General features: G+C 52.0%; 2 protein-coding genes and 1 non-coding gene across 6 annotated transcripts in view; 1 reads left to right on the top strand and 2 right to left on the bottom strand.

Annotated features, from left to right (window-relative positions):
* The window catches only part of LOC105474673 (RNA binding motif protein 28), a 55197-nt gene extending 52264 nt beyond the window's left edge, over positions 1 to 2933 (bottom strand). Inside the window, exons 1-2 of one of the 3 annotated variants that reach the window (XM_071094543.1) lie at positions 2732 to 2933; positions 89 to 247 (exon numbers count right to left, since the gene is read on the bottom strand). In XM_071094543.1, coding sequence (XP_070950644.1) covers positions 89 to 247; positions 2732 to 2849 — 277 coding nt within the window. In that variant the 5' untranslated portion in view covers positions 2850 to 2933. The remainder of the gene's footprint in view (positions 1 to 88; positions 248 to 2731) is intronic. The other 2 variants (XM_071094542.1, XM_011729504.2) reach the window with 2 other exon arrangements.
* Positions 2934 to 3102: 169 nt separating this feature from the next.
* LOC112425599 (U7 small nuclear RNA) lies at positions 3103 to 3164 on the top strand. The gene has a single exon (XR_003016716.1). It is a non-coding gene; the product is annotated as a U7 small nuclear RNA (small nuclear RNA).
* A 6028-nt stretch (positions 3165 to 9192) lies between these two features.
* LOC105474647 (proline rich transmembrane protein 4) lies at positions 9193 to 20453 on the bottom strand. Of its 2 annotated transcripts, XM_011729490.2 has the most exons (6): positions 20323 to 20453; positions 18270 to 18993; positions 18079 to 18183; positions 17611 to 17730; positions 11328 to 11557; positions 9193 to 10293 (listed from the first exon to the last, which is right to left on the bottom strand). In XM_011729490.2, exons 2-6 carry the CDS (start codon positions 18919 to 18921, stop codon positions 10105 to 10107), a joined length of 1296 nt encoding a protein of 431 aa, XP_011727792.2. In that variant the 5' UTR covers positions 18922 to 18993; positions 20323 to 20453; the 3' UTR covers positions 9193 to 10104. The 2 variants fall into 2 exon arrangements, with proteins under 2 accessions (XP_011727792.2, XP_011727767.2); XM_011729465.2 differs by having other exon boundaries at positions 9193 to 11557.
* Positions 20454 to 22990: the final 2537 nt, after the last annotated feature.

The following is a 22990-nucleotide window of genomic DNA, read 5'->3' as shown; positions in this document are numbered from 1 at the left end:
GAAGCTACCTCCATGCCTCCCTCTTTCATTTTCATAGTGCTCCTCCTCACCCTGAGAGAAAAACTTCCTTGGATTACTAGAAACTCACCATTTTTCCCCTTTTCCTTTGTCTTGTTCCTCAGTTTTTTCTTAGCAACAGTCACGTTGATCTTGCAACCTTCAAAGGTGGTAATCTCCTTGAGGGCCCTCTGAACATCTTCCAGCATAGAAAAAGTGACATAGCCAAAGCCTCGACATGCCTTACTCCCTGGAATAATGGAGCGGGGAGGGAGGGGAGGAGCAGTGTGAAAAGGACAGAATCACAAGCCAAGACCACTAAATGAGTAAATCCTCAAAGCCTAAGCTACAGGATATACTGCCAACCCATCTTGCTATCAGTTTGCCAAAAGTCTCAGGAGGGAGAGAAACAAGGGTGGTATCAGTGGGTATAAGCTCCCCACTTTGCTTAGAAACTGTTAGCCTTCCTCCTCTTTTACTTTGGTGTCTTTGCTGTTAGCTCCTCTTCTTCCCTCTCTCTTGATAATCCCAAGAACACAGAGAATCCATGACATACTAGGCCCTCAAAGAACTCAACATCATAAAGAACAAAACATCACCAAAGAAGGCAGGAAAGTTAAGGTATATGCTATGGCTTGAATGTGTCCTCCAAATTTCATGTGTTGGAAACTGAATCCCCAGTGTAGCAGTATTGAAAGGTGGAGTCTTTAAGAGGTGACTGATCAGAGGGCTCGGTCTTCAGGAATGGATTAATCAATTTATGGATTAATGGGTTAATGGATTAATGGGCTATCATGAGAGTGGAGCTGGGGGCTTTATAAGCAGAGGAAGAGAGACCTGAGCAAGCGCATTAGCATGCTCAGCCCCCTTGCATGATGCCCTGCACTGTCTGGGGATTTTGCAGAGTCCCCACCAACAAGAAGGCTCTCACCAGATACAGCCACTAGACTTTGGACTTCTCAGCCTCCAGAACTTAAGAAATAAATTTTTCTTTACAAAGCACCCAGTTTCAGGTATTCTCTTATAAGCAACAGAAAATGGATTAAGACAGTATGGTGGCTTCAAAAATCGGAACACAATAATGCAGTCACTCCTCAAAATAGATCAGCAATAAATGCCTGAGGCCCTGACAAAAGAACCTCAAACGGGCCGGGCACGGTGGCTCACGCCTGTAATCCCAGCACTTTGGGAGGCCGAGACGGGTGGATCACGAGGTCAGGAGATCGAGACCATCCTGGCTAAGACGGTGAAACCCTGTCTCTACTAAAAAATACAAAAAACTAGCTGGGTGAGGTGGCGGGCACCTGTAGTCCCAGCTACTCGGGAGGCTGAGGCAGGAGAATGGCATAAACCCGGGAGGTGGAGCTTGCAGTGAGCTGAGATCCGTCCTGCCACTGCACTCCAGCCTGGGTGACAGAGTGAGACTCCGTCTCAAAAAAAAAAAAAAAAAGAACCTCAAACGGCCGGGCGCGGTGGCTCATGCCTGTAATCCCAGCACTTTGGGAGGCCGAGGTGGGCGGATCACGAGGTCAGGAGATGGAGACCATCCTGGCTAACACGGTGAAACCCCATCTTTACTAAAAATACAAAAACTTAGGCGGGTGTGGTGGCAGGGCGCCTGCAGTCCTAGCTACTAGGGAGGCTGAGGCAGGAGAATGGTGTGAACCTGCGAAGCGGAGCTTGCAGTTATTGTGCCACTGCACTCTAGCCTGGGGAAAGGGCAACAGAGCGAGAGTTTGTCTAAAAAAACAAACAAACAAACAAACAAAACTTACATGATCTGCTACTCTAGATCTGGTCTCCTAATTCTCTTCCCTTCACTCACTTCACTCCAGTCACCCTGTCCTCCTAACCACTCCTCCAATATACCAGGCACACCTCTGCTTCAGTACCTTTGAGCTTGCTGTTTTCTCTTCCTGAATTGCTCTTCCTCCGGAGAGGCATGTGTTCACTCTCTCACCTCAGTCCGTCCTTCTCTGGCCACCCTATCTATACTGCCACTCTTCACCCCCTCTCCCCACTACATACATGCACATAGACTTTCTAACCCTTTTCCCTGGCTTTTCTCCTTAGCATTTGACATCATTTTCACTACACAGTTGGCTTATTTGTTTATTGGCTGTCTTCCCCACCTTGAAGACATAAGATCGAAGATTTTTTTGGTTTGGTGTTGTGCACTGCTGCATCCCCACGACCTACAACACTTCCTGGCACACAGTGGGTATTAAGTATATGCTGAATAAATGAATGAACGAGTGGATAGCATCCTGGCTAAGATGTCCAGGTCTAAGGATCAAATTGGGGGTCCACTACTTAATAGCTGTACAAACTTAAAGTTACTAAATTCCCCTAAATCCCGAATTCCTGTCTGTAAAATGAGATTACATCCGGTAAGATTGCTGAGAAAATTAAATGAGATAACCTGTACCAAACTGATCACTGTACCTGCCAATCAGGTGACTCTCAATAAGCCTTACTGATGCTCTAGTTAACTATTTTCATTCTTAGCGCGCATTATCAACAGAAAGCGCTATAGAAACGTAAGGGAATGATTTGCCCTTCATAAACCGACCCCTATGAACGCATCTAAGGCAGAATCAGTTTGGAAAAGAAACTCAGTTCCCAGTCCCTTCTCTTCGGGGCGGGTAAAGGATGATACGGCTCCTTGAAGTTTGGGAAGGTGCCCTCGCTCGCGGGAAACCCCAGCATTATTCTCGACCGCCCCGCCCCCTACCTTTTTCAGTCACCACGAAGCACTGCTTCACCGGCCCCACCTGACTGAACAGTTCCTCCAGCTGCTCACTGCGGGCCGAAGGCGGGAGGCGGCCCACAAATAAGGTCAGGCTGGCCATGAGACCGGGAAACCCAAAGCGCGTGAGGACGCGAGCAAACTAGGCCGGCGCACGCGAGCCGAGAGGCTGGCTTTGGTAGGACAACCAAGCTCACGTGCCGAGAGATTCCGGAAGTGCTCGTTGCTCAAAAGAGATCGGAGGAAAACATGGTCAGGAAGGTGATAAAAGGTTCCGGAATGGCCGGGGCTCCGCCCCTTGCCCTAGCATCGCCCTCGCTACTTTTGTGTAAACTTGGCATCAATAATTTCTACCCTAGTGTTACAGCTTTTTTAGAATTTGACTAGCAGGCTTTCTGGTTTTTGCCGGAAAGCCTCCAAAAGGTAATTTTTTTTCTTAATATAAAAAATAAAAATATACAAACAATTTCTACCCTGTTTAAAAATCTCACCTCCAGATCCTCCCCAAAGTTAGCAGGACAGGCAGGAGAAGTCGTTTTTGCCCCGGGCCTAACTCAGGATCTGATATATTGGGTGTTTAATATTTTCTGAAGTGCCTCCACAAACTCCCAGATTACGTGCATAAAACACAACCGGAACACAAAGACGTAGACGTAGATATACCATATACATCATTCGGACGATTCTCATTTTCGGAGAACATCAGTTGTTTGTCACCTCAGCCTCAAACAAACAAATTGTAGCTACTAAAATACACATAGACACAGATCGTACACAATTATTCTTTCAATAAATATATCCTGAGCTCCAACCATGAGCCAAGCATTAGGGATAAAATTGGTAAGCAAAGAAAAGACAGGGTCCCTGCCTTTATAGAGATTTCAGTCTAGTGGGGGAAACAGATTTTTTTTTTTTTTTTTTTTGCAGGGCCTCACTTTGTCAACCAGGCTGGAGTGCACTGGCACGATCTCGGCTTACTGCAGCCTCGACCTCCCAGCTTCAAACAGTCCTCCTGCCTCAGCCTCCTGAGTAGCTGGAACTACAGGTGCACCACCACACTCGGTTAATTTTTGTATTTTTTGTAGAGACAGGGTTTCACCATGTTGCCCAGGCTGGTCTCAAACTCCTGAGCTCAAGTAACCCGCCCCCCTTAGCCTCCTAAAGTGCTAGGATTATAGGCATGAACCACCACACCTGGCTGGGAAGACTATTAGTCCAAAAATTCTTACAAATACATCACAGCACACACACTGCAAGACCACATCGAACACACTCAAAGCAAACATAACATCCAATTTAAACACAGAGACCTAGAACCCAGGTCCTCCTAGAAACAGAAGATCTTTGCCTCAAGTCAGCTCATCAGACAGACCCAAGGCTGAGAGATCTTAATTGGCCAGGAGATCTGGGTGCTCCTGGTTCTGGAATACAGAGAGCGTTTGCCATGCTACTGGGCTCAGAACCTGAATAGGTGCAAGAGAGCTACACCTTGCAGAACAACTAGCTCAAAAAAAAAGTACCCAAGGCCATTTAAAAAAAAATTTTTTTTTTTTAAACAGACTCTTGCTCTGTCACCCAGCTTGGAGTGCAGTGGTGCCATCACGGCTCACTGCAGCCTTGATCTCCTGGGCTCAAGCAATACTGCCACCTCAGCCTCTTGAGAAGCTAGGACCACAAGTGTGCACCACCATGCCTGGCTAATTTATTTATTTTTTTGTACAGACAGTTCTCCCTATGTTGCCCAGGCTATTCTTAAACTCCTGGTATCAACCAATCCTCCCACCACGGCATCCCAAAGTGTTGGGATTATAGGAGTGAGCCACTGAGCCCAGCCAAATCATTACTTTGAAATGGTAGTAACATGGCAGATAGAAAACTCAAAAACTTTATAGGTTTAGTACCTTTTATAAGGCACTATAGTGAAAATTAAGTTTCATGATCTCCTCAACCCCTATTCATTTTCAATACATTTTGGATGGCTAGATGACAGGTTGATAGCGATGGGAGTGGTTGATAGTGATGGGAGTGGAAATTGGGGGACACTAAACATCAGATTTATGAAGCTCTAGTGCAAAGTAAGTAACCTATGCTTAAAATAAAACTTCACAGTTATTTTTTTTAAATACAACTCACGGTCAGGGGCGGTGGCTCACGCCTGTAATCCCAGCATTTTGGGAGGCCAAGGTGGGTGGATCACCAGATCAAGGGTTTGAGACCAGTCTGACCAACATGGTGAAACCCTGTCTCTACTAAAACTACAAAAATTAGCCAAGTGTGGTGGCATATGCCTGTAATCCCAGCTACTCAGGAGGCTGAGGCAGGAGAATTGCTTGAACTCGGGAGGCACAGGTTGCAGTGAGCTGAGATCGCACCACTGCACGCCAGCCTGGGTAACAGAGGAAGACTCGATCTCGGGGAAAAAAAAAAAAAAAAAAAAAAAAATATATATATATATATATATATATACACACACACACACACACACATACACACATATATACACACACACATATACATATATATACACACACATACATATATATATTAGTAATTGAAGAAAAATGTGAGCCCTTTAAAGATTTTTTAAGATTAGGAAACAAAACCAAGCCAAAAGGAGCCAAAATAGGACCTTAAGGTAGATGCCTAGTGGTTTCCCATTAACACTCTTGAAAAATTGCCCTTGTTTGACGAGAGGAGTGAGCAAGAGCACTGTGATGGAGAAGGGCCCTGTCTGTTGAAGCTTTCCCCCAGGCATTTTTCTGCTAAAGGTTTGGCTTTCTCAGAACACTCTCACAATAAGCAGATGTTATCATTCTTTGGCCCTCCAGAAAGTCAGAAAAAAGAAAAAAAAAAAAAAAAAAGCCTTGTAGGCCCAGTGTGGTGGCTCATGCCTGTAACCCAGCACTTTGGGAGACCAAGGCAGGCAGATCACCTGAGGTCAGGAGTTCGAGACCAGCCTGGGAAACATGATGAAACTCGGTCTCTACCGAAAATACAAAATATTAGCTGGGTGTGGTGGCATGTGCCTGTGGTCCCAGCTACTCTGAGGCTGAGGCGGGAGGATCGCTTGACCCTGGGGAGATGGAGGTTGCAATGAGCTATTGCACCACTGCACTGCAGCCTGGGTGACAGAGTGAGACCCCATCTCAAAACAACAATAAAAGTTTAAAAATAAATTTTAAAAAATTACGCAGGAAAGGAAGCTTTGAAATACAAACCAGATTTTTAAGGCTACTGTGTTAATCCTATCCAGGATAAAGAGAAACAAATAGACAAAGGCAATGGGATGGGTCATCTAACAAAGTTGGTTGGGTACTCCACATCCCCCCTCTTCCTTCTCCTTCCCTCCTGCCCACTCCTATCACCTTAGGAATTAAAATTCTACCCCCAAAGATTAAATTGTGAGCTTTAGAACCCCAGCTAGGGGAAGCCTTCCCTGTCCTGGCTGCAGTCTGCACAAGGAAAACAATCCTGAGAAGATTGTTGCAATATTCCTTTGTGAGACCCTCCACAAATGCTGTTTTAAATAGTTCTGATCCAACTCTTCCTTAATTTAGGACAAACCAAACTGCGTCTCTATGCCCATCAGGGGGCAGCAGCCACCCACAGTGCAGGATTCTGCGCTCTTCTGGGAGGACAACAGTGCAGCTGACCCTTTCTACCCTCCCCATGGTTCAGACCTGGTTCCCCGATCTGTCTCTCAGCCCCATCCCCTCCAATCCATTTCTATCAGGGCGGGCAATGGTTCTTTCCTCAGGAATATTTGCTCATCCATCTACCCAAGACACACGCAGCATTCTTTATTAAATAGCAGGAGCTGTGGTACCCTGCATCACACCAGAAATGTGGCTTCCAGGGGAAATAAACTGCTGGCCTCCTCCTCATCCATCACTGTGCAGGAACTGGGAAAGGTAGTAAGAGAGGGCTGGGCTGTTCTCAGCCAGCCTCTTCCATATCCCATCCCTCTAGCTCCACTCCGCCTGGCAAGCCAAACCTTCTCATCTTACAAAATAGTTCTTGGCCTTAGCACTTGTCACAACTATAATTAATTACCTGTGCTATTGTGATTATTTATGTCATTAGTTGTTTAACATCTGCCTTCCCCCAAAAGGCTTTCAATTTCATAAATTCATGGCTGGTGTCTACCTCGTTCACCTCTCTATTCCCAGAACCTAGTACATCGTAGGCATTCAGTAAATGTTCTTTAAGAGATCGAATGAATGAATAAATGAATGAAGGTGAGTTTGCCTTTCAGTCTCCACAATACCAAGACTTAGAACTGAAGGGTGTAGCCATTAGGTTCTACCTGGATTCCTCCTGGGAAACCCACTCTGGGTAAGAGACGAGGCATGAGACAAAAGGAAAGAGTCCTCTAAACGAAGTCTTGGCCTCTTTATGAAGTAAAAGGGCTGAGGTTATCCTTGCTGAGGAAAATCAAAGAAGTGTTGGAGCTGTATTCCCTAAACTCCCTCCTACCTCCCCCCAACTCCATTTAGAGCTGCCACATAGAAAAGGACCATATGTGCACGAGTGTGTGTGTGTGTGTGTGTGCGCGCGCGTGTGAAGAGAGAGAGAAAGACCAATAGACAGGCCAATAGAGAGACTGGCTGGGGTATTTGGGACTTGGACTGCTCTTTTGGGAAGTGTGTGCATGAACCCAAGGACCCTTGATGGGGAAAGTGAGCAAGAGAGAGAGGAGCTGGCAAGGACCAGTGTGAGGAAGAGATGGCATTGAGGAGCGGAGTGTGAGCAGAGGCAGATGAGCGGCAGATGGAAGTGTGAGTTTGAAAGAAAGGGACCAGTTTCTTTTTTTTTTTTTTTTTTGAGACGGAGTCTCGCTCTGTTGCCCAGGCTGGAGTGCAGTGGCCGGATCTCAGCTCACTGCAAGCTCCGCCTCCCGGGTTCACGCCATTCTCCTGCCTCAGCCTCCCGAGTAGCTGGGACTACAGGCGCCCGCCACCTCGCCCGGCTAGTTTTTTGTATTTTTTAGTAGAGACGGGGTTTCACCGGGTTAGCCAGGATGGTCTCGATCTCCTGACCTCGTGATCCGCCCGTCTCGGCCTCCCAAAGTGCTGGGATTACAGGCTTGAGCCACCGCGCCCGGCCCGGGACCAGTTTCTTAGAGCAGCAACACTCCTTACATGACACAAAGCAACTCGGAAGCTGGGCCCACTGCAGCCACTACGATACCAGTGAGAAATGCCTGTAATTAGGAGGTTGGCAGTTCTCTGGGCCTCAGCCCAGAGTGAGGATGCAGCAAGAATTTCTGAGCCAAGCTGAGCCAGGTGATGGAGGAGACGCAATCAAAACCATTCTAGTCCCATCCCTCCACCGCACCGGCACCACCTCCCTCCCATTTCTCTTCCCCACTATGATTCTCCCTCTCCTCCAAACAACTGATTCCCCTCCTCCATCTGAGGTCCCAGGCCCTGGATGCTCCTTTCAGCCAAGACAGATGTTCATCTACAAGGAGAGTAGTGCTTGAATTCTTCCACTCCTGCATTGGAGCCGGTCTGGCCGAGGGCTCTACCCTCTCCTGGCTTCCCTGACTGCTTCTCTCTTGGCTCCCAAGCCTCCCTTCTCCAGTCCCCAGGAGCTGATGGGCAAAGTTGGAAGAAAAATCACGAGGTTCCTGTGTTTCCACTTTGAGCCTAGTGTGTATGCTCCTGCAGGTCTCCCTGTGATATGCAGGACAGCTGCCAAAACACTGTCAGATTTTTGTTTTCAAACCTAATCCACAACCCTGTTTTTGTGCTACTTGGAACCACTGCATTTTAGCCAAGTGACAAACACAAACCACAGAGCGCAGAGCCAAATGCTCCAGGCAAGGGAGGGATTACCGAGTGCCTGGTGGTTAGACGTGTTTGTGGGTCTCTGCACTGTAAATTTTGCTACAGGAGCTGGCTGGGCTGGACAGGGAGGATCTGCACCTATTAGAGATGAGAGCTCTTCAGGAGAAGGGGGAGGGGGTTGAAGAGCCCCTGTTGGTGGGTTAAAAGGTAGAAAGGTAGTTTCCTCTTTGTGGATCCCAAACTGTGGGAATATGGCAGGAAGTTTGCTGGGGATCCCAGCTCAAGGTGACCAGGACCTTTTACATGTGTCTCAATATTTCCATGAAGGACTTGACTCCTAACTAGTCCCCAGTCAATTGTGTACCAGGACCAGACTCCTAGGAATGCAGGCATTTCCACCAATGACGGTAGAGTTTCTGCCTCACCTCCCAGGGCCATGTCCCATCTCTGTGAAAAGCCACTTCCCAACGATTCAGAAGAGTCTTCGAGGGGCTGCTCCCAGGAACCTCACTCATCCCAGAAACAGGACAGGACTCGTTGGTCCCTGGGGTCTGGAATGGACCCACCCCACCCAAGAGCTGCTTCTCTTCCACTTGTGATGGAATCACTGGTGCTGTTGCTCAATCGAGCTTTCCCAAGAAAGTCAGACCTTGCTCTTCTGAAAATATTTTATTGATAAATTAACTTTAAGAGCATTCCCCTCCCACCCAACTGCTGTAAAGTCTCCTAGATGGGTCATGGGCCCCTGTGGGTGTCACATGGAGGACAGGGAGTCCCACTCACACAGGGGTAGGATTCCTAGGCATGGCAGAGGTGGGTAGGGGGCCTGAGGCAGGTCCCAGGGTCCTCTGAGGACAGCCCCTCTCACTCAGCACCGGAGTGGGGAGTGGTGGTCAGGAGTGGAGCACCTTGGAGCTTTATTGCTGGTGAATGCCAAGGAAAATGGGACCCCTGCCAGCCTAGAATTGCAGCTGAGGGCATCAGCACCCAGGGCTCCAGAGAAGGTGGCACTGATTCCCAATCAATAGAGCCTGGCTGCTGACCCACCCACCCAGGAACCCCTGGATGGGGAAGGAATCTGGAGAGGTATCTTAGTCAGGCAGGGCTGGGGAAGGGTTACAGTGTGCAGGTCTCCGGCAGGGCAGGCTCCAGAAAGGGGTGTGTCGCAGGGTAGCAAAGTGGCCACCTCTTCACAGGTCTATGGTGTCGCTGCCCACGCTCAGCTCGTCAATCTGTCGGCAGGCGTCCAGGAACTGCTCCTGCAGCAAGGCCTCCTCGGCCTGCAGCTCAGAAGCAGGCTCTGGGGAGTCGCGAGAGGGTGGGGACAGGGCCTGGTAGGATCCTGAGGCCGGGAGGCTGGGGCTGCTTCCTGAGGGCCGCGGGGGACTGAGGACGCAGACCAGAGGGCAGCGCGGGGGCCGGTCGGGGCTGGAACACAGCAGCATGGACGAGCTGTCCCGCGAGAGTCCGCACAACGAGCCAGATGAGGCGCTGCTGCCTGCGGGCCAAGCCCCGGGGGAGGGGAGCTCCGCAGGCGCAGGGGAGCCAGGGGCCTCCCCTGATCTCTCACTGGGCCCGCCCCCGGTCTTCGTCCCCAGCGAGGCGGTGCGGTAGAGGCCGAGCCCAGGCAGGGCGTCCTCGAAGGCAGGGCCCTGGAAGAGGCCAGGCGCGAGCAGGGCCTCGCTGCAGAGGGCCTCCTCGATGCTGCGCCGCAGGTTGATTGGGGAGGGCGGGTGGAAGTCCACGGTGTAATCGCTGCAGGGAGAGGAGGCCGGGGACGGGGCGGGGTTGGCCGCCGCGCCTTCGAAGCCCCGGCAACCTCCGCCCTGGAGTAGGAGGTCGGGGCCTGGCTCTGCCAGCGCGCATAGCTGCAGCAGCTCCGCGTCGCCGCGCGCGATGGCGCTCCCCAGGGGCTCCTTGTCCGGGGGCCCAGTGACCCAGCCTCCCGGCAGCAGCGGGGCCGCGTGGCCCGGGGACAAGCGAAAGAGCTTGGCCCAGCAGCGCGCCGGCACGCGGGGACTGCAAAGTGCGGGGTAGAGGCCCAGCAGCGCCAACGGGAGCGCGACGCCCACCTCGCCCAGGCGCAGGCCTAGCTGGAAGGCCCACCAGGGCCAGGGCCCTTCCAGGCCTGGTTGGCCGCCGTAGCCCAGGGCGTGCAGCACCTCATAGCCCTGCAGGGCTCCGCTCAGCAGCCCGAAGGTGCCTGCAACCGGGGCAGTGCGCGCCGCGCGCCGCCAGGACTCCCGCGGGGCGAAGGGGCTGCGCGCCTGCGGCAGGGGTGTGGCACCCTTGAAGCCCGACCCCCCTAGGGGAGCCCCGGCCCGCCGCCGCCGCCCGCCCCAGCAGGAGAGCGCCAGCAGCAGCCCCGAAAGGAAGGCGGCGAGGAAGGCGTGCAGCCCGCGCGAGGCGAGCCGCAGGGGCCGCAGCGGGCGATGCGCGGCGCTCCCGAGGGCGGCGGCGGCCGCCAGCCCCAGCCCCAGGAGCAGCAGTGCAGCCAGGCCAGCGGGGCACCGCGGCGGGCGCGGCCGGGACAGCAGTAGGCAGGCCAGCCCCAGGCCGGCAGCCAGGCAGGGCAGCGGAAGGTCCTGCAGCAGCAGCCAGGCGAGCGTGGGCAGTCGATCCCTGTGCCCATAGGCGTCGTAGAAGAGCGGGAAGGCCCGCGTGGTCCCGGCTGACAGCAGCAGCAGGTCCAGCAGCGCCAGGCAGGGGGCGCTGGGCGGGCAGCGCCAGGGCAAGAGGGCCAGAGCCAGCAGCGCCAGCAGGGCAACCAGGCCGAAGAGCGCGCCTACCCCATACACGTGGGCCTCCCAGGCCAGCCCCCAGCGAGCCCTGGCCTCTGCCCAATTGGCATCCAGGGTCAGGAAAAAGAGGGGCCTCGGGGCCTCGGGAGGCTGCCCCTCGCGTTCAGGCAATTCTCCCGCACTGCAGGGCCCTGGCCCACATTCTGGCTGCCCCGAAGGGTTCCCGAGGCTGGCAGAAGAAGAGAGGTCATCTGGGCCAGAGGTGGGGACTGTGGGGTCTGTGGGCAAAGAAGGTTTGACTGAGGCAATCATGCAGCCCTGCCCCTGCCCACCCCACAGGCAGTAGCCTGAATGCCAGTCAGAGTCCCCTAACATATTCAGGACACACTTGTCTTACATATGAGACTCACCCCACCTCTTGGCCTCTCACCTTTCCCTCCACCGTTCCCCTATTCAATGTCTTCGCTGGAGTTTCAGCTGTCATCCTTCCCCTCTTCCTCCTCCTGCTTCTCCCCCTCTGCCTCGACCCCCCAGCTCCCTGCTTGACTCGTTTGTGATTCTACTAAGAGTTTTTCTTTGAAGTCACAGAACTTTACAACTACAAGGAACCTTACACACCCTCTCCAAGGAAGTTTCATGAGAACAGGGATTTTGTTTCTTTGCTCACATCTGAATCTCCATACTTAAATTAGTTTCTGTCACACAGTTGGAATTTAGCAGATATTCATTGACTAAATGAATCCCTGTACTTGCCAGATGAAGATACTGAAGCTCTTCTGAGAGGCAAAGTGATCTACCTAAGGTCACAAATGGGCAGAGCTGCACCTAGAACCCAGGTCTGAACATCAGTCTGAGCCCCTTTCTGTGATTCCAAAGCCTCTTTCTAACATTAGTGTGCTCATCTCTTGTTCTGCACCCCTGACTCCCAACCCCCAACTTAGTGCTAGGAGGAGCTTCCCCTGCCCTTTTTCAACTACTCCCCCACCTTGTCTCCATCTCAAGGAAAAGCCCACATATGTGCATACACACACACGTGCACGCACACACACACATTCAGCAGGGGAGAGGTAAGATACTGCTGTCTCAGCACTCTAAGGAAAACATCATTTCTCCTTATTCATTGGCCTTCCTGCCTGCTACACCCCAAGCCTTAGCCTATCCATGGCTGTGACCCATATCCTGCCTCATCCACAGAGCCACTGGTCTAAGTTTCTTAATATAGATGCCTCCATGCTTCTCCCCACACTGTACAGAAGGTGACATTGAGATGGACTCCCCCAGGTCTCAAAAGGTGCCCTTAGGAACTCCCAGGGAGGAACTCTTGGGGACATCACAGTGGGATAAAATGCCATCTGAGTAAGTGAGCCCCTCAGTTGCTCTGGGGTTTCCTATCTTGGGTCCCTAGCCCCATCCTGTGCTCTAATGCCTTCCCATATCCCTTGGAAAAAGGGAAGTCAACTAAGAGAGGGTAAGGAGTAAGATCCTTAATTCTACTCTTCTGGAGCAAGAGAGGAGTTGGGTAGAGTTAGACTCAAGGATTCTCCCCAGGGCCAGGCAGCAAGGGAAGATGCTGGAATCTGAACCTCTACCTGCCCTCACCTACAGATTCAGCAGGACCGCAGCCACAGGCAAGGGTGGAAGAAGAAAGGGTGGTGGTGAAGGATGTGGACAGCCTGGCAGGGATGGGTAGGAGGACAAAAGACAGATGTAGAATGTGAGGGCAGGGTGTCTGACAATCACCCAACTGCCTGGCCCTGCCTTGGCCATGCCCCAACTGGACAACACAGGAAGACCCCAGGAGCACCCCTAGCCACAGGCAGGGCCAACTCATGCAGGGGACGCTCAAAACATAACAGTTCTAGGCCGGGCGTGGTGGCTCATGCCTGTAATCCCAGCATTTTGGGAGGTCATGGTAGGCAGATCACCTAAGGTCAGGAGTTTGAGACCAGCCTGGTCAACAGGGCAAAACCCCGTCTTTACTAAAAATACAAAAATTAGCCAGGCGTGGTGGCATGCGTCTGTAATCCCAGCTACTCTGGAGGCTGAGGCAGGAGAATCGCTTGAACCGGGGAGGCGGAGGTTGCAGTGAGTGGAGATCGTGCCTCTGCACTCCATCCTAGGTGACAGAGCGAGACTCTGGCTCAAAAAAAAAAAAACCCAAAAAACCAAAACCAAAAACAAAACACACACACACACACACACACACACACACACACACACACACACACACACCAGTTCTTAAAATAATAAATATATAAAAGATAAAAAACACAAGAGTTCTGAGAACAAGTAAAAGGAAAGAGTGAGGGGGCTGAGAGGTGGCTCTGAGAGAAGGAAAGGGATGATGCAATTGGACAACTGGGGAGGGCAGAAAGGAAGCAGCCAAAACATTAAATATACACAGCTCACTGCCAACCGCAAGTGGCAGCATGCACCCTGGTTCCCAGTCCATCATGTCCTCAAATCTGAAATGAGTAAGAGTACCTACTGTATAGGACTATTGTGAGAAAAATGAGACAATGTGTGTAAAACTCTCAGAGAACCTGGTGCATCATGATCCCTCAATCAAGATTGTGTCGTTATCATGATCATCAGCTAATGTTCATCACTGATCCATCATCTGTTTGTGTGTTGTCACTGTGACTACCTCTGGTCTCAAACAGGTTCTTAATTCAACTAACTAATGGCTGCAGTCTGTTTTCAAAGCCTTTCAAAGTCCTAAACTTGCTTAGAAAGACAACAATTAGTCAAATAGTGAACATCAACACATTGTCTCACTTTATGAACTCTGTTTAAATAATACCTTTGTTTTGTTTGTTTGTTTGTTTGTTTGTTTTTGAGAAACGGTCTTGCTTCATCACCCAAGCTGGAGTGCAGTGGCATGATCTCGGCTGACTGCAACCTCCACCTCCCAGGTTCAAGCGATTCTCCTGTCTCAGCCTCCCAAGTAGCTGGGATCACAGGTGCGTGCCACTGTGCCTAGCTAATTTTTGTATTTTTAGTAGAGACGGAGTTTCACCATATTGGCCAGGCTGGTCTCAAACTCCTGACTTTGTGATCCACCTGCCTTGGCCTCCCAAAGTGCTGGGATTACAGGCGTGAGCCACCATGCCCAGCCAAATAATACCTTTCTGATGGCCTACTCACCCCTTAACACTAATAAAGACACCAGTCATCAATTAAATGAGAAACTACTTAGCTGGGAATGGAGAGCTTGCTGATCAGGTGGCATAGGTCTGGCAATGGCAGGATCAAATGCACACACCACCTCACCCCTCATTCTTTGGTCCCTTCAGATGCTCTTGCCCAACCCACTTCCTCTGCAAAGTGATTAGGTTTGCTCCATCTCTCTTTGGCCTCTGTGGCCTCTGCAAAGGGGCAGGAAAACATGACCTGGGAGCCCACAGTCTGCTCCAGCCTGTCACCCCCTCACCACACCCTCTTTGTTCACTGTACAGATAAGTGCAGCTGTCAGAGGTTGGCTCCAATTCACCCTCTTCCATCTTTACTTCTCACCCATGGGCCACAGGAAACCTTATTTCTCATCTCTATACCTAAGCTCTATGGCAACTACAGCAAATTTCAACATTCATAAGAATCCAGGCTGGGCATGGTGGCTCAGGCCTGTAATCCTAGCACTTTGGGAGGTCGACGCGGGCAGATCGCAAGGTCAGGAGTTCGAGATCAGCCTGGCCAACATGGTGAAACCCCGTGTCTACTAAAAATACAAAAATTAGCTGGGCATGGTGGTGCGCGCCTGTAATCCCAGATACTCAGGAGGCTGAGGCAGGAGAATCGTTTGAACCTGGAGGTTGCAGTGAGCCGAGATCACACCACTGCACTCCAGCCTAGGCGACAGAGCAAGACTCCATCTCAAAAAAAATAAAAAATAAAAATAAATAAAAAATAAAAATAAAATAAAATAAATCCAGAAAAGGAATAAAAACGAGATAATAGGCAAAGTACAGGGATGGCTCAAGGGTCATAAAAGGAGTTCTGAAGTAGGAACACTGATCCCAGGGGTCAGAGCATGCTCTGCATGCCCCACACTGGTCCAGCTGTGAATGGAGACGGGTGGAAAAAAAAACCTGGCTTCTGCCTTTGTAGGGTCCACTTGACCTCATCTCTCATCTCCCCATTGGAGGCTTCTCCAGAAACAGCCTTCAGTTTTCCCCAAAAGAGTCCAGAAGATAGTCATCTCTGGTCTTCCCTTCCCAGGATCCCTCTCCTGAGCAAGCCTCCTCTACTGGGAGGTCCCATTCTGGCCCTGTGGGCCCTCTTGACCTCAGTGATGAGGGAGGAGAGGAGATATCAGTGTGAATAACTGGTGAGGCAGGAGCTGGCTGGGGAGGAATTGTGGGAGGGAACAGTTTGATTCATGGAAAAGTCAGGCCTGATTATCCACCAGCTGCCCAGATCAAAGGGCTGGGAATCATGTCTCCACTCTGGATGCTGGAAGCTACAGCCCATTTAGTGGCCTGGCCCCATCCCTCTCCCCACCCCCACCTCCAGGATCATGGAGAGTGGTTACACTTTGTAGGGGTGGCACTCAAAATATTTAGCAACTGAGTTGGCACGGGTGCCAGCCAATCAGAACTGACACGAGCCAGAGTGGTCAGGGAGTGGAGGGGAACCCTCTGTGGACTAAGGGAGGTGGGCACTGAACACCAGTATGAAAGTCGCACACTGATTAACTGGATAACTGTTCTGGTGTGTATGGGCTGAATACAGGCTCTGTCCAAGGTGAAGGGGACCTAATGCAAGGAGGGCTTAGGAGTCAAAGGTTAGTTGCACCTAGGTTAGAAAGATTCTAGAGGCAACACAGAGAGACTCCCTTTGTATGGTAACTGCTTGATACAACTACACACACACACACACACACACACACACACACACAGTTGGTCAGAGCAAGGCCCATTGGCATTCTTTCCAGGAGGCCTGTAGCTCTCCTGGGTTTACTCAGAGGTGCAGTATCAGAGGCTGGGTTCCTGCAGCTACCAGGGAGGAGGGAGAATGAGGTGGGGCCGCCAGCCTGCCCGGCTGCACTGCTTCTGATACTGTCCAGACTCATTAAACCTGCCTGGCCAGCGCTGTCACCAAGGCCGACAGACTGCCAGCCAGCATCCTTCCCCTGAGGCACAGAACCTGGCCCCCACCCCCAATCACATCCTGCCCCTGCTGCACGCTGGGCTGAACAGGGGCATAGCAGGCCCCTCACCCACCATCCAAAGGAGTGCAGTGACTGTGGCTGGAGTGAGCCAGAGAACCAGGTCATGGGTTAAGTCTGGAGCTGGAAGAAGCTGGGGAGACCAGTGGTTTCCACTGCTGAGCCTAGTGTGGGGTGACTGAGAAGTTTCACAGCCGCAGTAAACCTTTTGCAGAGCAAAGCTGGGCCTGAAAGCCCCTCAGTCCCTCTGCATGACTCCCTGCCTCATCCACCAGAACCTCTCCTCCAGCACCTGTGCCCTCTGCTGTGTGGGTTGTGTTGTCCCACCACTGCCTGGGGCCAAGGCTGAGGTTTCTGAGAGGTAGGGTCTGGAAGTGGATTTGGGATGCAGTGGGGGAGAGAAGCAAGGTCAATAGCTACTATTTAATGAGCCTCTCAGCATCATGCTAAGAGCTTTGCAATAACTAGCAAGTACTATTATTAAACCCTGGGTCTATGAGAAAATTTAGGTTCAGAGAGGTTAAATAATGTGCCCAAAGTCACTAGCTAGTAAGTAAGTAAGTAAGTAAGTAAGTAAGTAAGTAAGTAAATAAATAAATAAATTGGAAAGCCAGGTCTCAAGATTCCTGAGCCTGTGGTCTTTCCTCTGTACCACCAGCTTGTCTATGTGCATGTTCTGAAAGGCTCCCTTGAACGAAGGTGGCATCTGCCTGCTCAAGGTCTCCTCCTCAGTGTCTTCCCAATGAGAGACCCAGCTCTGCCCATATCTGACAGCATGTCATGTCAGATCAGACAGCAAAGGAAAGAGCCCCAAGGTTGGTGGGGAGTCAGGTCAGGCAGATTGGAGTGGAGGATGGGGTTAGTGGCAGGGCTGTGGAAATCGTGAAGAAGTTCCTGTGTCTGTCCCTGATACATCTGTCTACATCCTGCTGTGCCTCTCATTGCAAAACTCTCAGGGGACCATTACTTAACTCTGTGTGGGACTTTCTCCAGCAATACTTGCTCTCAGACCATTCATATATATCTCCATGGTGATGATGAAAAGAATGATGATTATGATTATGATGGCAATGAAATAAAAGGGTTCCAGAACACTGATGAGTGACTAGCATGTAGTAAGTGCTCAATAAATAATTGTCAAGTTCAAATGAATTGGATACTTACCTAATGAAGTTGTTGCAATCGAGGCAAAACTTAGGGAAGCAGCTGGGTCCAGAGGACTTGGGCTGGAGAGCTTCCTCTCCAGGGAGTATGGGGGTGGGGACAGAGTGGTGCCAAGGAACCCTGCAAAGGGAGCACATGGGGCTTGAGTGCCACCCCACCAACCAGCCTTGCCTCTGAGAGTTTGGAGAAAATTATGTCCTTTCCCAGAGTGTATCCTAAGGAAGTCACTGTCCCAGGAATTTAGCCACATGCTAAGCTTATGTACACCATGAGCTAAGCTACAAAGAGCAAACCAGATTCAGTATGGCAAAGGGAATACTCCTTCTGTGGAAGTAGTAGCCCATATCCTAGGGCCTGGAAGAAGCAATACAAGAAAGTAAAAAAAGAAAGGTACTTGTTAGGCCCCTAGCACAGTGCTTGGCACGTAGAGGTGTTCCACGATTGTTTACTGCAATGAAATAAACTCACCCAGAGAACCTGAAACTTCAGAGGCAGAGCTTGTGGATGTAGTTTCACCTGGGGGGCTCAGGCCAGAGAAGTTCCGGAGTGGGGACAGAGTAGTACCAAAGAATCCTGCAAAAGAAGCCCAGGCTGAAGCTGCCTCCTACCTGCCAGGGGTGCCCAGCAGGGGCTTTCCTTGGGATGGGGTGGTTACTCACCAAAGGGTCCCAGGCGCCCAGCAATCTCTGCCAGGCTGGCCCGCAGGCTGGGCAACAGGGGCAGCGTTCGATGCCCAAGTGTGGGGGCTGCACCTGCTCTCAGGGCCATGTCAAACTTCAGCTCCAGCTCATTCTGGTGGGGCTTGGGAACACTGGATGGAAGTGCTGTCGCAGTCAGAGCAGTGTCCCAGGTCACAGTGTTCCTCCTGGTCTGATAGGGGGCAGTGGTCCAGTCGCTGGGCCCAGAGCGCCGGGATGTGGACTCCGGGAGCAGGGAGGAGGCCTGGGGCTTTGAGCCGCCTTCAGCGGAGCCCCATTCAGTGAGAGAGTTCCCCGGGGAGCCCACCAGCAGTTCCCAAAAGGGGTCAGTCCTCAGCCCACTGGCCACCTCTTCCACTGGCTCCTGGCCTGGCCCAAGAGAGAGTGGCTGGGTCTCTGTGACAGGGCTCCCCCAGACAGCAGCAGGTCCCCGAAGATGGAATTTGAAGTTAAGTCCCAGGTTGAGAGACAGCATAGAGGCCTCACTTTGAGGTGGGGGGGTCAAAGTGGTGACAGGGGCACCTGGGACGGAGGAGGCGGGCTGGGGGCCCACAGTAGCAGCAAACAGGACGCAGCAGAACAGTCCCAGCCCTAGACAGCCATGCCTGGCCATGGCCCCACCTGGCTTTGGGTGGCCTTGGTGGGCAGGGACTCAGTTCTTCAGCACCTTTTGAGCAGGAAGGTCCTGGAGAGAGGAGAGGCCATGTGAGCCCTGGCTGTGGCCACCCTCTTCCCTTTCCCAGGATGGGGTTCCCCAGAGAGAGGCTTCTGATCTCAGAGAAGCAGGTAGTGCGGGTAGGATGCAAAGTGTCCTGCCCATGGCTCTGGCTCTTCTTGCTGGGCCCTTCCTGTACCTTCAGGCCCCAGCACAAATCCCTGCCTGGGGGTTCCTCCTTCCCCATCTGCTCATGCAGAAACTGGGGTCTGACTGCAACCAGGGACCCTCATCCTTAACCAGTAGTAAAAGGGATGGACTTGGGCTTCCAGATGTGGATTCCTCCCTTCCTTCCGTCTGCTGAGCCTCAAGTATTTACGGAGGCTTACCATGTGCCCAACACCCTTCTGGGCATATAACTGTGAACAAGCAAGACCCTCCGATGTCTTGCCTATTCCAACCCCCACCTCCCGCCCCAGCCAGAAGTGCTGGCACTCTCACTCTCAGACCCCAGGGGGCACAGGGCCTCGGGAGGGGTGAAGCCAGCGCTGAGTGATCTGGCCCAGTCCGAAGGCCGCCCAGCCTCTGGCCAGAGAAACAAGGTTCCCAATCTGGCAGAAGCACCTTCCCTCCAGCCCCTCCCCTTTCCTGGGTCTAGGCTTGTTCCCTTCCCCAGGACCCTAGAAGTATTCCGGGTAGGGGCAGCTTGGCGATCTCTGGCTTCCTGGAGGAGAACGCCAGGCAGGCAAGCTGGGTGAATGGCAGGCAGCTGCGGCGGACTCCTACCCCCTCCCCAGAACTCTCTCCTCCATGCGCACACATCTGGTGGGGGAAGGGAGGGTGAGCCAGGGACACACGTGCACCCGGCACCCTTACATCACACACATAGCCACACCTAGCGCCCGTGACACACTCACCCTTCACACACCCCTGCCCCTGCACACACACACATACACACACACACACACACACACACACACTCCGTCCTGCCAAGCCCCTCTCCTTCCTGCATGGGTTCAGACCCAAGCTCTGTGACCTCCCGGCCTCCCCTGTCACACACACACACACACACACACACACACGGCATGTACTGTACAGAGAGATGCACACCCCCTACACACATTCACACACACAGACACATGCCACACACCGCCATACCCCCACACTCGTACACGCCCACCACCCCTCGCAGGCACACATGCACACACGCGCGCGCACACGCACACACACCCCCAGCCTGAACCGGCCGCCCTGCTCCCCGGGGTCCCTCCAGCAGGCAGGTCTCCTCGCCGAGTCCCGGAAAAGGGGTGGTCATGGTGGCCCTGGCGCCCAGCTGGGCAACGCTCCGTGGTGTCTCACCGCTTCTCTCTGCTGTGCCCAGCGCTCCGACTGAAGATCCGGACTCCCAGCTCCCGGCGCCCCCTCGCCTAGTCCAGAGACCGCAGCCTCGCCGCCCCGCTGCCCCTGATCCGCCCCTGGCCCGGCCCGCGGCCCGCAGCGCTCTCACCAGGCGGGCGGCCCGGCCCCGCGCTCCGCACTCCGCGCTCCCTCCCCGCGGCGCCGCCTCCTGGCTCCCAGCCTCGCTGCCCGGCGAAGCCGCCAGCGCCGGAGCTCCGCGGCAGCCCGCTCTGACGGCCCTCCCTCCTGCCCGCCCTTGCTCCCGCGCCCTCCCTCCTCCTCCTCCTCCTCCTCCTCCTCCTCCTCCTCCTCCTCCTCCCACCCAACCCTCCGCCCGCCGTCCCCCCACACCCGGGCGGGCAGGCAGGCGCGCACAGCAGCGCGGAGCCGCGGCCACCTCGGTGTCGGGCGCCTACACGCGCGCTCATTCACCCAGCGCTGTCAATCAACCACGGCGGGCTCCTCACTGTGAGCCTGGCGAGGGCAGTCACACACTCCCAGGGCGGCACAGCACACACATCCACACGCGCGCCTTGGCCAGGAAACACACTCGCAGGCCGGAGGGTGAGCGCACACACACGCACACATGGCAGCCTGCCCAGGATGGCACCCTGGGCAATAAGAGCCCCACCGTTTGCTAAGTAGAAGTACAATGGGCACTTCTACTTCCTTTATCTCATGAGTCCTCACCGCAACCCTGTGTATGTCTGCACTTTGCAGACAGTTAAATGAAGACACAGAAAATTACCGCATTTGCCCAAGATTGCACAGCTTGGTAGAAACTGGAACCGTCTCCCTGCCGGCCCTCTGCACTACCAGGTGGTTTTCAACAGTTGCACTGCTACACAGCAGTGCCTCCAACACTTCACAGGTGAACTGTCAAACGCCATTCCCTGTGCGACGTGTCTTTTCGCTAAAACGGATCTCTCAAAAATACTGTTTCAGAAATGGTTGCCAGAAAGAATGGTGAGCTAAGCTGCTTGTGAGAAGTGGATTACAACTGATTTCTAGTAAAAGATGTGGGGAGAACAGTACAATCAAAGCCTGGGCTCAGTAGTTCACGCCTGTAATTCCAACACTTTGGGAGACTGAGGCAGGATGATTGCTTGAGCCCTGGGATTCAAGAACAGCCTGCGCATCATAGCAAAAGATAAAACAAAAACAAACAGCAGGCAAGCAGAAAGAAAGAAAGAAAGAAAGAAAGAAAGAAAGAAAGAAAGAAAGAAAGAAAGAAAGAAAGAAAGAAAGAAAGAAAGAAAGAAAGAAAGAGAAAGGAAGGAAGGAAGGAAGGAAGGAAGGAAGGAAGGAAGGAAGGAAGGAAGGAAGGGAGGAAGGAAGGAAGGAAGAAAAGAAGAAAGGAAGGAAAGAAAGAAAAATTAGCTGGGCGTGATGGGGTATGGTGGCAGGCACCTGTAGTCCCAGCTATTTGGGAGGCTGAGACTGGAGGATTACTTGAGCCTTGGAGGTGGAGGTTGCCGTGAGCTGTGATCATACCACTACACTCCAGCCTGGGCAACAGAGCAAGACCCTGTCTCAAAATGAAAAACAAAGAAAAAAGAGCTTGCCCCTTCACAGAAAGTACGAGAGCTCAGGCAAAAGCTGACACATGTTGAAGATGACCAAGAAAACTGAGCAGTCACTATGTATACTTCATGGACCCTGTTAAGCTGTAGTAGTGACTAATTTAAGTAGTACTGACTCATTTATGTGGTTTTGAGTCTCTAGATCCCTTCGTGTTTTCTTCTAACAATGCTAGTAATTTAAAAGTATCAGAACATGAAACACTCTGGCTCCCTGCACCATTTAAAACTTTCCCTCAAAATCTAAACTTCCAACTGTGTGCCAGGAATGATAGTGGGTGCTTTGTAAGAGTCTCCTTACTTATTCATCATCACAAGCCACAGAGAGAGAAAAATTATTGTTACCATGTTATAGCCTTGTATATGACCCTGAATTCCCTTTCCATCTATATCCCCTCTCTTCTTCTCTGGAAGGTTGTGGGAATTGCAGGGTGGGGGACGGCGGGTGGTAGCGGGCGCTGGTGTTGCTTAAAGAGTTACCTAGGGCAGATTCTGTCTCAGTAATTGAGAGCTAGCTTAGCACTTTGTGGACATGGTCCATGGCTATTTGATAAGTAAATAATGATGAATGGTTCTGGGGTCCATGTGGGCAATGGGTTACATTTCAGAAAGGCATCTTGCTTATAACAGAGCCCTGCCAATTGATGTAAAATCAAATCAGGCCACCAACTGAGCTACTCTCAGGGTCATCAATGATAAAGTCTGAGATTTATTCCAGGTCCCTTAACAAAGCATTGCAAAGGACATCTCCAGATGCACCCCCAGGGGTTATCATACCCTGCCCCCACCCCGAAGTCCATTAGGAGTTGCCCAGAGGCTGCAAACTGGGATTCAGCCTCTAATTTTCTCTCATATGCTTAATAAAAGTTATCCTACTGGAGACATTTTCTTTGAATCCTCCTCATAGAAAAGCCCATTTCCTGCTAATCATGTTCACTTAAAGATTTCTACGTGGAAAGACAGAAATAAACATATCCCAGTACATTAAGATAGCAATCCTCCATGACCCAGTGGGGTTATTCCCAGGAATAATTTTTAAAATATATTAG

The sequence above is a fragment of the Macaca nemestrina genome, chromosome 4, assembly GCF_043159975.1.
Source record: "Macaca nemestrina isolate mMacNem1 chromosome 4, mMacNem.hap1, whole genome shotgun sequence".
Classification (NCBI taxonomy): Eukaryota; Metazoa; Chordata; class Mammalia; order Primates; family Cercopithecidae; genus Macaca; species Macaca nemestrina.
This window is presented reverse-complemented; position numbering and strand designations above follow the sequence as displayed.

Bases quoted from the DNA above. Each gene is read 5' to 3' on its own strand.
- LOC105474647 (XM_011729465.2), bottom strand. From the start codon at position 18,921: ATGGCCAGGCATGGCTGTCTAGGGCTGGGACTGTTCTGCTGCGTCCTG. The intron at 17,731-18,078 runs GTGAGTTTATTT...CTCCCTTTGCAG, and splicing joins TGAAGTTTCAGGTTCTCTGG to GGTTCCTTGGCACCACTCTG. The intron at 11,558-17,610 runs GTAAGTATCCAA...CTTTGCCCACAG, and splicing joins GATTGCAACAACTTCATTAG to ACCCCACAGTCCCCACCTCT.